We start from the raw sequence: 12,045 nt of genomic DNA on the forward strand, positions 1-12,045 counted from the left end.
CCTCTCCAACGATGTTTATGCAGCGCCCAAATGAATTATTAACCGAAGTCCCAGACAGATGTCGTCGTCTTTACTTTTCAAAGTGGCATTATATGCGCAGAGAATAAATGTAAATGTTGAATGTCTCGGCTCTGCTCGCTTTCTCTCTCTCTCTCTTCCCTCCCAAACACAGGCAGTCACACACACGCACACACACAGGGTGCGTGGCGGGGGCAAGCCGCGCCACTCCCTTCCAAACTTTAGGGTGGGCGCGGCGCGGCGCGCGTCCCCAGGCGTCTGCTGCTGCTGTTGCCGCTGCCGCTGCTGCGCTAAACTTGCTTGCTGCTTCCACGTTTTGCTTCGCAAAGCAGGCAAAGTGTCATCATTACAAGCGCCGTGTTTTTGCTGCCGACGCCACCTCCACACGTGTTGCAACGACATGTTATCCGTACACTTGCTCTCTCTCTCGCTCGCTCGCTCGCTCTCTCTCTCTCTCTCTCTCTCTCTCTCTCTCTTTCTCTCTCTCTCTCTCTCGCTCGCTCGCTCTCTCTCTCTGGCCGGCACGAGTGCGAGTGAGCGGTGAGGAGCTAGGAGCTCTCGCTGTATATATATTCGCGAGAGAGCCCGCTGCCGGCGCTGCCCCCCGGCCCCGGCCCGGCTGAGGCCCCGCAGCGCGCCGGGCGGGTAGGCAGGCCCGGCGGGCTGACGAGCGCGGCGGGACTGCATATGTACCAGGGGCTCTCGGGCAAACACCGCTGCTCCGCGCTCAGCGCGCTCTCCCCGTCTCTCCCCCCCTCCCCCGCCTCCTTTCGCAGTCTGTCCTATCAGCCCGGCCTCCCTGGGGGCACCAGGCAGGCCGCTCCAGCCCCGCACCGCCCTGCACCCGCGCAGCGAAGGCCACGCGGAGCTGCACTCGGGCAGTGTGTCCTTCCTCCCGACCTCCACATACCGAGCGGCAGGTCCCCGCCCGCCCGTCCTGTGCGGAGTAAAGTGTTTGGCGCGCTTCCTTCAAGCGGCAAAAAAAAAAAAGAGAGAAAGAGAAAAAATTCGCAGACCCCCCCGAGCAGAAGCGTTCGGTATTCGCGTAGGTTACGGTGTTGCGGCGTTCGTGCTCGAGACTCGCCGGGACCCAAACCGCAGCCCCGCCACACCGCGCCGCGCCCGCCGAGCCCCACTCGAGCAGGAGGAGCACCGACAGCACCGAGGCAAAAGCTTGCGGGGAGGCGAGTTGGAATCCACCGTGAAAATTGGCTGCCGCTGAGCCCAGTCGACTGTTGTAAAGAAAAAGGGGAGGAGGAGGAGGAGAAGGGTTGGGATAGAGGGGGGGTCGGAATGGAGTCGAAAGGACGAGAAGCCAGGCAGCCATGCTGTCCCAGCAGGGCATGTGCCTGCTGGGGCTGGGTGGGGGTGGGGGTCATGGAGAGAGCCAACCTGCACGTAGTGCACGCAGCTCTCACTTTGCAGTTGCCGCTTTTCTTTTCATCACGGACCGATTTCATCCCGCAACCCGCTGTGAAACTCGTTGAACTCGAAGCGGTGGGGTGCAGAGAGAGAGAGAGAGAGAGAGAGAGGGAGGGAGAGAGAGAGGTTAGTTGGAGTGACGGTTGAGCGGTCCAGCTCCAGCAGCCTGTTGTTTGTTTATTGCCCGAACAACAAGTATGCCGAACCACCCACCGCCCGAGTGCGTGCAGCTTTTCCTCGTCCACGACAAACAAACCGCAAAGCCCACACAATTTTTGCCGCAACCTAAAAGAAAAAATAAAATATCCAGCGCCACGTCCCCGTCCCCTACATAAAGTGAGCGGCGTTGCAAGCAGGCGCTCTCCAGGAGGCACCACATCAAATCGACACGGGGCTGCGCGGCGGAGCCTCGCTACAGTGACGCACGGCGGCGCAGCCCGGCGGAGCCAGCGCCTCATTTCCTGAGAGAGCGGCCGTGCCAGGGCGCTCGCACAATGTGTACCGCGGCCTGCACATCTCACTCCGACGCCTTCGCACCGTATACTTCATCTCCTCTTTATTTCGCGCGTCGCGTTCTCGATCCCTCCTGCTCTATGATCATCGCGCCCCATTTATTATTCGCGGAGAGGCGACGAGTGCATTTCCAAAAAGGAATACCGTCGTCGGCTCGGTCGTCGGGCAGCATCAAAATCTAGTTTTCTAAAAATATAGTTTTAGAACAGTCTTATCACACAAAAATGCAATCCATTTTCAGTTGCACACTTACAAATAAAAGTCTTCGAAACAACTGCTCGTACGCGCAACAATAAAAGTGCCGTTTCATTGCGATCTGCTTGACCTTAGTTCAATGTTATGTTATTTATCAACAAACAACAAATATTCTGTGTGCACCTCAGTTTATCAACAAACAACAAATATTCTGTGTGCACTTCAGTTTATTAACAAACAACAAATGTTCTGTGTGCACCTCAGAGGTCCGCGCGACAGCACCCCCTCACCTCAACAACTGATCCAAAAATGAGGGTGGTGGGTTCCTTTTGAATGGAAATAGACTGACTCAAACTGCTGCTCCCTCCTGCTCCTCCTCCGCCTCATCAAAACTCACCGTGCGAAACAGCGGCGGAGACAGAGCCGCGAGTTGAGTAACGACCGGCTAACGCCCCCCCCCCCTTTCCCCCACAAACTCCGCACAAACGCCACAGGGAATCCATAACGAGAAAGGCACCTTGGCTGCGTGCGCGACGCCGCGCCGCGCCTCTCCCTGCAGCGCACGCAGCCAGACCGCTCGGGTAAAAACCCGTGGGGCTGCATCATGATCATGTGACAACACGGGCATAATAAGGATCGGAGTGGGAGGGTTGGGGGTGGGGGGTAATGGAGGGTTGGGGAGGAGTTGGGGGGTGGGGGGTGTAGCGGGGGGTTGTGCGGAATCACTCCTGGATTGGCGCGGCCCCGACCCGCTCCACCGATACATCACCCCCGCCGCCCCCGCCCCCGCACCAGGTAGGCCCGCCAGCGCAATCTTTCCGTCAGCTCCTTCACTTCCGGGAGTGACTTAATTACGGAGCACGACGGAGCCGGGGCTCCGAGAGAAAGGGGGAGGTAAGTGAGCGCGCCGGGAGGAGGGGCGCAGAGAGTAGAGAGAGAGCCTCTCTCAACAAAGAGAGGTCGGCAGGCGACCCCCTGCTTCCCCACCTTCTCTCGCAGCCCCATAGCCCCTTCCGTGTGTGGTGGGGTATCTCAGCACCGTCGCACCTACCACATATGGTAATTTTTGAATAATGTGACACATCTGAAGGCGTTTTATGGGAGACACTTTACCTCGAATATAGCCCAATTTATGTCACATCAAAAGAGTTGCAGGTGTTATGTGCAAAATATTTAGCTGACATAAAATGTGACACACCCTTTCAAGAGCAACATATCTTGGAATTCTCCGTCCTGAAGTCAACGTAGCCTCCTCGAAAGGAAACCTCACCATGCGGCCGCCACAGGTCAGTCCGCTCTTATTCGCCGTGTGTTCCACAGTTCCGCTTCGGGTTAGCGTTATCGTGGCCGCTCGGTTTACTGTCGCGATACAGAGCGCGCGCGCGCGGCCGCTCAGATAAGACTCGGTCTGGCCGCACGCGAGCAGCCCCCCCGCGCGCGCGTGTCGCGTGCGTCCCCGCGGCCACGATGAGCCCCCCGATGGTGAGGGGGACCCCCCCGCGGCCCCCTCGCGCATCACCCCCAATACTTTGCCGCTACTTTCGATGATGAAGCGCTTGATTGATCCGTCCCATTTAATCACCCCCCTTATCCGCGACAATATTGAGCCGCGGCGCACGAGTAGGCAGGGGGAGGGGTGGCCGCCGACGGGGTGGTGCAGAGAGGAGGCGGCGGCGCGCAGAACAAAAGTCGCCCCGCGGCGCCCGAACGCCCCTTGATTAATTGCGCTTCTTGGAAAGAGAGAGAAGTCCGCCCTCTCTACCCACTCGCTTGGCTCGCGCCGAGGCTCGCGCGGTGCACAGTTGGTGCAGCGCCGCGGCCGCGTGTTCATAACAGGTAATGAGCAGCCACCCTACGGGGCCCAACCTGCAGGGGCGGGGTGGCTGCTCCCCGCCTTTTAGAGATGCCCTGCTGCCTCCTCTTTCTTCGAGGCCCCCGTTGCCCGCCAAATTTATGTCGCCGCAACTAATTCACTTCCACTCCATTCGGGGGTGACCTGCTGTCCAGTCCCCCGGTGGCGGCCCCGCACGCTGACCCTCCACCACTCTCCCCTACTTTCTCCTCTCCCAGCAGCCTCTTTCTCTCCCGCTCTCTCTTTTCCCCCTCTCCCTCCCACTCTCACGCGTCGTCACGCGCCGGCCGAATTGACCATACGTCTCAGTCGGGTTCCGGCCGCGCTGGGGTGGTCGGGGCGGGACGTGGCGGCCGAGCTACACTAGCCGCAGCCATCAGGCCACGGGCCAAGAGCTTCACCGGGGGCAGAGTGGCGCTTACTTCGAGTCCCACCCAGCCCTTAGAAGGGGTTGAATCCAAGAAACAACATGATTAAACATTGCATCGTAAAGATAAGAGGGGGTAAACATTTGGCTTCTTGATTAAATAATTAGCCAATATTGCCAAAGTTTTTACTATGACAGCAATGACAGTAGCTTCTTTTAAACGGCAATTGAAGAGTTGACTTAAACCACAAATCAATTGGCTAAGCGGTCTATTAATTACTGTTGACCGGCGCCGGCGTTAGGCTGAAGGCCGAAAAAAAACTGATGCCAGCTCTTCTTCTTCTTCTTCTTCTTCTTCTTCTTCTCCTCAGAAATCGCCCTGAAAGAACGTAAAATTTACTCATATTCGTTTTTTGTCAATAACGGGGAGCTCGGCGCCCGCGAGACTCGGGGTAGGCCAGCCCGCAGTACACCCATGCACAGCAGGCAAGATGTGGCCTACCCATAAGGCGCTATGAGAGCTTGCGTTGGCTCATTGTCAGTTCAAAACGGGAGATGATGCACGTACTTTGGGATGATCACACCACAATGAGTGCGCGGCGCGATGAATCGAATGAAAGAACGTGTTTATTGCTTGGCACAAAATTAATTTCGTGTTCCATGTCTCCCATTGTCATTATCGTTGAATAATATAAAGTACAATTTTGTTGTACTGCCGCGATTTGAGAGACTATGTTCTGATTGAGTATCCTGGCACGCCGCCGAGCAGGACACAACTACAACAACAACATCGGTATCCCTCGGTCGGACGCATTCTCACCGCGCGATAATACAAGGAAGAGAAAAATATGTCAGCAAAGGGAGGAGAGGCCTTAGCGTGGAATATAATCACAGAAACCCGTGTCGTTGCGCTCGGGCTCCGGGCGCAATTTGCATTTCTCGTTTCTGTTCCTCCGCGTGTGACACGTGGGCCGCTCTCCCCCTCTTACTTTCGCTCACTTATGCGCATACCGAAGCACTCCGCCTCCTCCAGGAGGGGAAGAGAGTGAGAGAGAGAGGAGGAGAGGGGGTCAGGAGGGGCAACTGGTCTGTGATTGCGCCTCCCTGAGTGCTCCGCCGCGTCGCCGGCAACAAAACACACATGTGCCTCAAGAAGTCCCGGGGGCGGGCGCAGTCAAAACAGAGCGCGCGAGGCGCGAGGGGGTGCGAGAGTTACGGGTGGAGGGGAGAGCTGGCGCTGCAGCGTGGGCATTATCCCCCGGACAGGCTGGAGTGCGCCCGGCGCACTCGTAAAGGCCACGGCCCGCTGCACAGCCAAAGCTCCGACACATTTGTGCGCTCAAATTAATAAACGGCAATATGAAAATACGATGCGATCCGTATGCAATAATCATTTTTCCGCGACTCTAGTGTATAACCCGGCCACCCCCGCGCGCTTCCAACCCACCCTACCCTCCCGAGCGCCCCCAACTGTTTGCGGGCCAGGTTGGATGGGGGTTGATTGAAATTAAGGGGGTTGATGCCTCTTTCATAAAAGCGAAGGAAAAACGGCAATAAACAACGAATAAGAGTCCCAGTCAAATAAACACGCGGGAAACAAACGGAATAGGGAAAAAAACGACTACGGGCCAATTTAATTTAGCGCGCGCGGAGTTTACGACGAAGGTAAAGGAACCCTCTTGAACTGAGTCGCGTTGTACGTTTATATTAAGCACGGCGAGATCCTGTGCACTGTACAGTGTGGTAAACAAAGTATTGCCCGGTGCAATCTTACGGCGCGCTCGACGCTCACCCCCAGCCCAGCCCGCTTACCACCCGCCCAGCGCAGCTTAGGGGCTCGGGCCGGGCCCGGGGGCGCCCGGGGGTCACGCCACGCCACGCAACTTGCCAACAGATTGATCAGATATCACGAAATCCGCGCTCGCCGGCCCGTAATGTCCTTCGTTTATTATGCCCCGTTACTCTCTGGAGCGTTACGGGCCCTGGGCGGGCATAACTACTACATCTTGACAGTCATGAAGTGCATGAAGGGCTAGCGCCAGCTCCCGCCTGGCAGCGTAGCCTGCCGGTGTGGGCGGGGGGCGGCAGGGGCGGCTCCGCAAAGCTCAGCCGCTCAGCCCCTCGGCCGCAGACAGCGCCCAGACCCGCGCAGCGCCCCCTCCCGGCGGCACGCTCCATTTCAGACAGGCCTCTAAAGCCTATTTGATTTCCCTGCTCCCGACTCAATAACACCAATTTCTTGCATGACGGCGCGTGCAAAACGTAAACGGCCCGGGGGCGCAGCCCGCCGCCCCTACCGGCAGGACACCGCTGCTGCTGCTGCCGAGCTCCGCTGGGAGATTTGCGACCGGACGAATGTGGAGCGGCACCACGACCGGAGGAGGGGGACCCCGGGTCATGCGGGGCCGGCACGGGGACGGTCCAGGGGAGCCGCAGGAGAGAGGGAGGAAAGGGATTCAGAAGAAGTAATAACACGCTATCGTTTTGGCCGTTCACCTCCTTTCCTCTCCCCGCCCTGAAGCCGAACGGCTCATTTCCTCGTCGCGGCGGTTCGGCCGCGCGCGCCCCACACGACACCGGGGCGGGGCAGCCGCTCAATAGCGGCGCACGCCACGCCAAGGCCCGGGCCATGCCGGTGGCCAGGCCAGGCTGTACTTTACTCGGAAGTCCGGAAAGCGCTACGGATGTGGTCACACAAAAAACATTCAAGTACAAAGTTTTCAAAAAATCTAAGTAAACCGAAATTGGATGAGGAAAAACTGGCAGAGTTTGGGGTGATCCGGTCCACTATAGAATAAAACAGCGAAAATCCATAGAGAGAGAGAGAAGCCTACATCGATGCCTCAGAGCGAGAACCGCTCAGTATAATAGGCTTTCCTGCAGAGACTGAGCGGTTCTCGCTCTGAGGTATCGACATAGCACTGTAAAATCCTTGCGATTAATTGCAAACCAATTGCGAATTCGAATCTTCTTCATAATGCAAAGTAAATTCTCTCGTAGGTTTACAAAGCAAACAAAAATGTTTGCTTTACTTACAAATCCTCTGAAAGGATTCACCTGTGTGTGTGTGTACCGACCGCGCATACAGACTGCAGTTGCAGCTTGCAGCCGCGGGCCACGCGAACCTGCCCGTCTCGAGGGGAGGGGAGCGCAACCTCACCCGTTTACAATCCTTCTCTGCGGGACTCCGAGCCGAGCCCGGTCGTGCTGGCAACGAGATGCCGATTTCCGATACGCGGCAGAGAAAAGAGACTCCAAGGTAGAAGAGCGCGACGCGAGAGGATGTGTTTGAAGTGGCGAGGGGGAGTCCTCTCTGGCAGGTTTATGTTCTCTTTATCTCTCTCTTTCCTCCTCTCTCCCCTCTGCCTCTCACCTCTTTCTCCGTCTCACTCGATAGTGCGACGTAAAACCCGGAGGGAGGGGGAAAGGGGTGTGGGAGAGAGCGAAAAAGAGACCGAGCGCGTAAAAGAGGCTGCTTGCCTGGCAATCCAGCGGAGTAAACCCGGCCGACATTCGCAAAGCCTTTCCTTATTATTTCTTTTATTTTTAGCGAGACGCGCTCTCGTGCCGCTGCTCGCGTCGTGGGGGGTAAATATAATGGGACTGGCGAAAGCAGCATCGTTGACGAGCCACACAAAGCGTGATGGAATTTTAAATGGCTCCGGCTCTTTCGTCTCGCCGCGACCGCACTCCAGCTCCGCAGCGCCGCGAGCAGCGATCCTGTGTTCGACTCGACGTACTTACTGCATCCTGCATCGCACCGAGGCAGAGGGAAACACGCGTCATGCACTCGTGAATCAAATCAACACGTCGCATCAAACGAATCCGCGCTTAACAAAAAGAGGAGTAGACTAGGCCGTATCAAAAGTGTTTTCTTTGAGGTTCAGGTTTTGAGGTGCTTTAAGACTCACCTGCATGTAGCCGCCCACGCAGGTGCTCGCGTTGACCAGGGTGCCGACCTTGAACTTCTTGAAGCGGATGCGCAGGATGCCGTCGCGGCGCGTGGCCGTCCGCAGCGACCGGAAGCGGTACGAGCACGTCATGGGCTTGCCGAAGTTCTGCGCCGTCACTTCCGGCGTGGCCACGTCCTCGTACACGTCCACCGTCTTGTTGCAGTGGTCCTTCCGGGCCGCCGCTGCAGAAACACAACAGGGGCAAATCATTCATGAGCCGAGAGAAAAAGGAGTGGAGAGGGGAGGAGCTGGGCGGGTGAGTCTGCGCTGCGCTGAGCGCTGCGCGCGGGTTGCCTACAGCGCCTTAGGGGCTCAACCTGAACCCGGAACGTTCGGGGCCGCAGGCACACCCAACCACAGCCGTCGCCATGCTGCAAGGCTGAAGGGAGAAGGACACGCTCGGTACACCTGCGTGCTCGCCAGGCACGAGCACACCACGCACACACCGTCCGTACTGCGTACACAAACTGCTTAATTTTCCAGACAGCCGGCCAGGAGTGCGAATTCGTTCCTTTTCCTTATTTCCGTCCGAGGAAAAGAAAGGCACGCGAGCGAGGAAGAGCCGGAGCGAGCGGGCCGGAGCGGCTGGTAAATGTTTAACATGCGCTCCCTTTCTCAACGGGGTAGGAGACTGGAGGGGCAGCGCATAAAGGCAAGAAGCAATTTACACACTTTACGCGCCAGCTGGCTTTCAAGCAAGAAAAGGCAGGAGCGAAATTATATTTTCCAGGCCAAACGCACACTGTAGTGTTGATCGGTGAGGAGTCCCCCCACCGCGCGCGGTGCCGCCGACCCCAGCCCAGCCCAGCCCAGCCAACCCCAGCCGCCGACAAACACTCCAACAAAGGGAAGCGCTGGGACCGACTCGGGGATTTCAAAGAAAGCTTAACTGCCGTGTGTTTTCTCTCGCGCTGACTGAGTGGGGTTGGGAGGTGGACGACACAGGCGAGCCGCCCCCGCCGCCTCCACCGTGCCCGCCTCCCCCTAGGGGCTCAGCCCCCACAAGCCTGGCCGGGGCCCGGTGGGACCCGCACCAAGCTGACCAGGGACCGCGGCGACCATCCCGAGAAAGTGCGAGAGGGTTCTCTTGTCCTCCTGGGGAGGGAAGGGGCCGTCGGGCCGGGCCTCGGCGAGGAGGAGGAGCGGGGAGGTGAAGCAGCGCGCGGCCCAAACTTTTGAGCCGGGCTGGCGGACCGAAAGGGGCGCGCTGCTTCCGGGTATCGCCTTTCAACAAGTAGTGAGCGGGCCTCGGCCGACCTCACATGTGAACGCTCGTCGCTTAGGCAGACCCCAGAGGAGGGAGGGCTCAGGCTCAGCAGCACTGCCGCTTTAAACGCAACCGGAACGGTTCCCCGAATGCGGGAGTGGTTTCCAGCAATCCGTCGTCTTTTTGCGGTCGGCAGCCTCGAACACGCCAGCCGCGCCCAGCCCGGCCCGGTCCCAACGCGTCGGTTCACGCGTTACAGGGTTTCCCATCACGTTTTCCAGTTTGAAATTCAAACAGCAGCGGGACGAACAGCGGGAAAGCTCAGCGGGGCAGAAAAATGAGCCCGGACTGCGGAGTGCGGCGGAGGTGGCTACAGCCCAACCACCCCATCACGAACCGACTGAAACACTGTTATTGTTCACAGGACTACGCGCTACGCCCCCCCTGTATGTTCTCTAAATACCAATTGTTACAAGAAAAATAAAAAATGCGTCCGGCTATTCATGAAGTTAACGTAAGTTTTCGTTTCCGTCACGGCAAGCAGGTTTCCGAACACTGTCCATGTTATTATTGCCAAACATCGCAAATGGCTAATCGTTATTCGATTGTGTGAATAACAGTACAGTAAGGTAGCAAACAGCGGTCAGAAACATTAAATGTGTAGGCATGAGAGATGAAACCGAAATAATCTCCCAGCAGGAGCAGGCTGAAAACGGACGCCTGGAGACGAAGTTCTCGTAATCTGGAAGTAGCACCCGTAAAACCCTTTCATCTCACGACACGACGCGGGGCACGAGAAGATCGTTCAGAGTACGAGGGGGCGGGAGTAGCGAGCCAGTGCCTCATCACAGACTGCGAGTATGCACAGCTAGCGACGAGACGACAGATGAAGATCGGGTCAGCAGGTAGACAGAGGAGGCAGCGCACGGCAGCGACGAGCGGACCAACAAAATCAACCGCATTATTTGGCTACCACTCGCCGTCCCCCACCCCTTACACACACACAGAGGGAAAGAGGACGGCGGGGCTCTTTCGGGGCCCCTCTTGCGAGTGCATTGTTTCCGGCTCTTTTGTTTCGCGAGCTAAACCTTTCCCCCGTCAGCCCTCTCTCTCTCTCTCTCTCTCCCTCCTGCGCCCACCACTCTTCCGGCTCCACCCGCCCGCAACGAGCGTCCCCAAAGAACCAATAACTCTGTCACGCTCACACACACGCAGCACACAGAGCTAGGGGCGCGCGGTGCGCACCGGACCGGCGGGGACGTGCCCCCAGACGGAGCCTCACGGTGCCCGCCTATGGAGCCGCCCGGAGCCGCCCGGAGCCGCCCCGGCCGCACCTGGGCAGCACCTGCTGTCCCCGGCTCGTCTCGCCGCCCCACAAGTCCCTCATGCTCTCCGCGCCCATATCGGGCCGCCCCCATACCATTGATGCACCCCCCAGCCCGGCAGGAAGCAGTGCCAGTAAATCTCGGCAGCCATCAATCAGGCTGCGGGATTGCGGCGGGCGAGCTCGGCCAGGACAGAGCGGGGTAGCTGCTGCTGTTGTCTGAATTAAGGGAGTTTTGGAGCGGCAGAGGGTGGAGCTGGCTGCTGCTGGGAAGGCGTGAGACTAGATTTAGTTATCCCCACATGTTCCGCTCCGCCGACAACATTCCCACCGAGGATAGACTGACTCGGCCCGCGCGCTACCACCGCGCAACTCGGCGGCGGCGCACGGCCCCAACAAGGGCCGGATGCACCCCGTTCAGCAGTAGGTAAGGGCCCCGCTGCGCCCTGCGGCTGGCGCCCCCGCGCTCGCGCTGGCACCCCTATTGGCACCTGTTGGCAATAGTGTATCTATTCCATACGGGGCCCAGCGCCCAGCCCAGCGCCCAGCCCGCCCGACTTTGGCACGCGCCCCGGGGCCGTGTGCGTGCGTGCGCGTGGGGGTGGCAGGTGGAAGAGGGATAAGGACCCCCCGGCCGCCGGGCCCCATGGCGGGGCGCCAAGGCGGACGGCCAAGTCTGTGGTCGCGTCCCCACACAGGCCGGGCTGCGCCGCCGCACCGCCGCAGGCCTCGTGTTGTAGGCGGCGGGCGCGGCGCTGTTGGCCAACATTAGTTTTGGCGGAGGCAAAGCCAAGGCGGGCCGAGCAGCGGCAGCAGCAGAAGCAGCAGGAAGGGGGAGTAGGGTGTGAGGGGCCGCCGCTCTGGCGACACCCCCGAGGGAAGGACGCCGCCGCCGCCGCCAGCCACTCGTCGCCTTTCCCTTCCGCCGCTTGACGAGGCCAATGAAAAATACATGCAAGCCGACACGCCCCATTGTGTGTGTAAATCCGGCGACGCCTGGCCCGCGCGACCTGTCGCCCCTCCCCCCCCTCTGCCCTTCCCTCTTTTCCTCATTCCGTCGTGTTGTTAAAGCCACGGCGTCGGTTTTCGTATTCCCCCCACGCGCGCGCCGTCTACAAACCCCTCCTAAAGGCTGATCCGTCAATCCAGAGAGGCCCTCTCTGCAAATTATTTGGCCCCGGAATAACACACCGA

At 58.8% G+C, this 12,045-nt stretch overlaps 1 protein-coding gene across 3 annotated transcripts in view; it reads right to left on the reverse strand.

The window, feature by feature from the left end:
* The window catches only part of LOC113207914 (uncharacterized), a 67,766-nt gene that overhangs the window by 9,685 nt on the left and 46,036 nt on the right, over positions 1-12,045 (reverse strand). For all 3 annotated transcript variants that reach the window (XM_052267180.1, XM_052267179.1, XM_026424673.2), the window contains exon 3: positions 8,279-8,502. In XM_052267180.1, coding sequence (XP_052123140.1) covers positions 8,279-8,502 — 224 coding nt within the window. The remainder of the gene's footprint in view (positions 1-8,278; positions 8,503-12,045) is intronic.

The sequence above is a fragment of the Frankliniella occidentalis genome, unplaced genomic scaffold, assembly GCF_000697945.3.
Source record: "Frankliniella occidentalis isolate FOCC.00 unplaced genomic scaffold, Focc_3.1 Scaffold47, whole genome shotgun sequence".
Taxonomy (NCBI): Eukaryota; Metazoa; Arthropoda; class Insecta; order Thysanoptera; family Thripidae; genus Frankliniella; species Frankliniella occidentalis.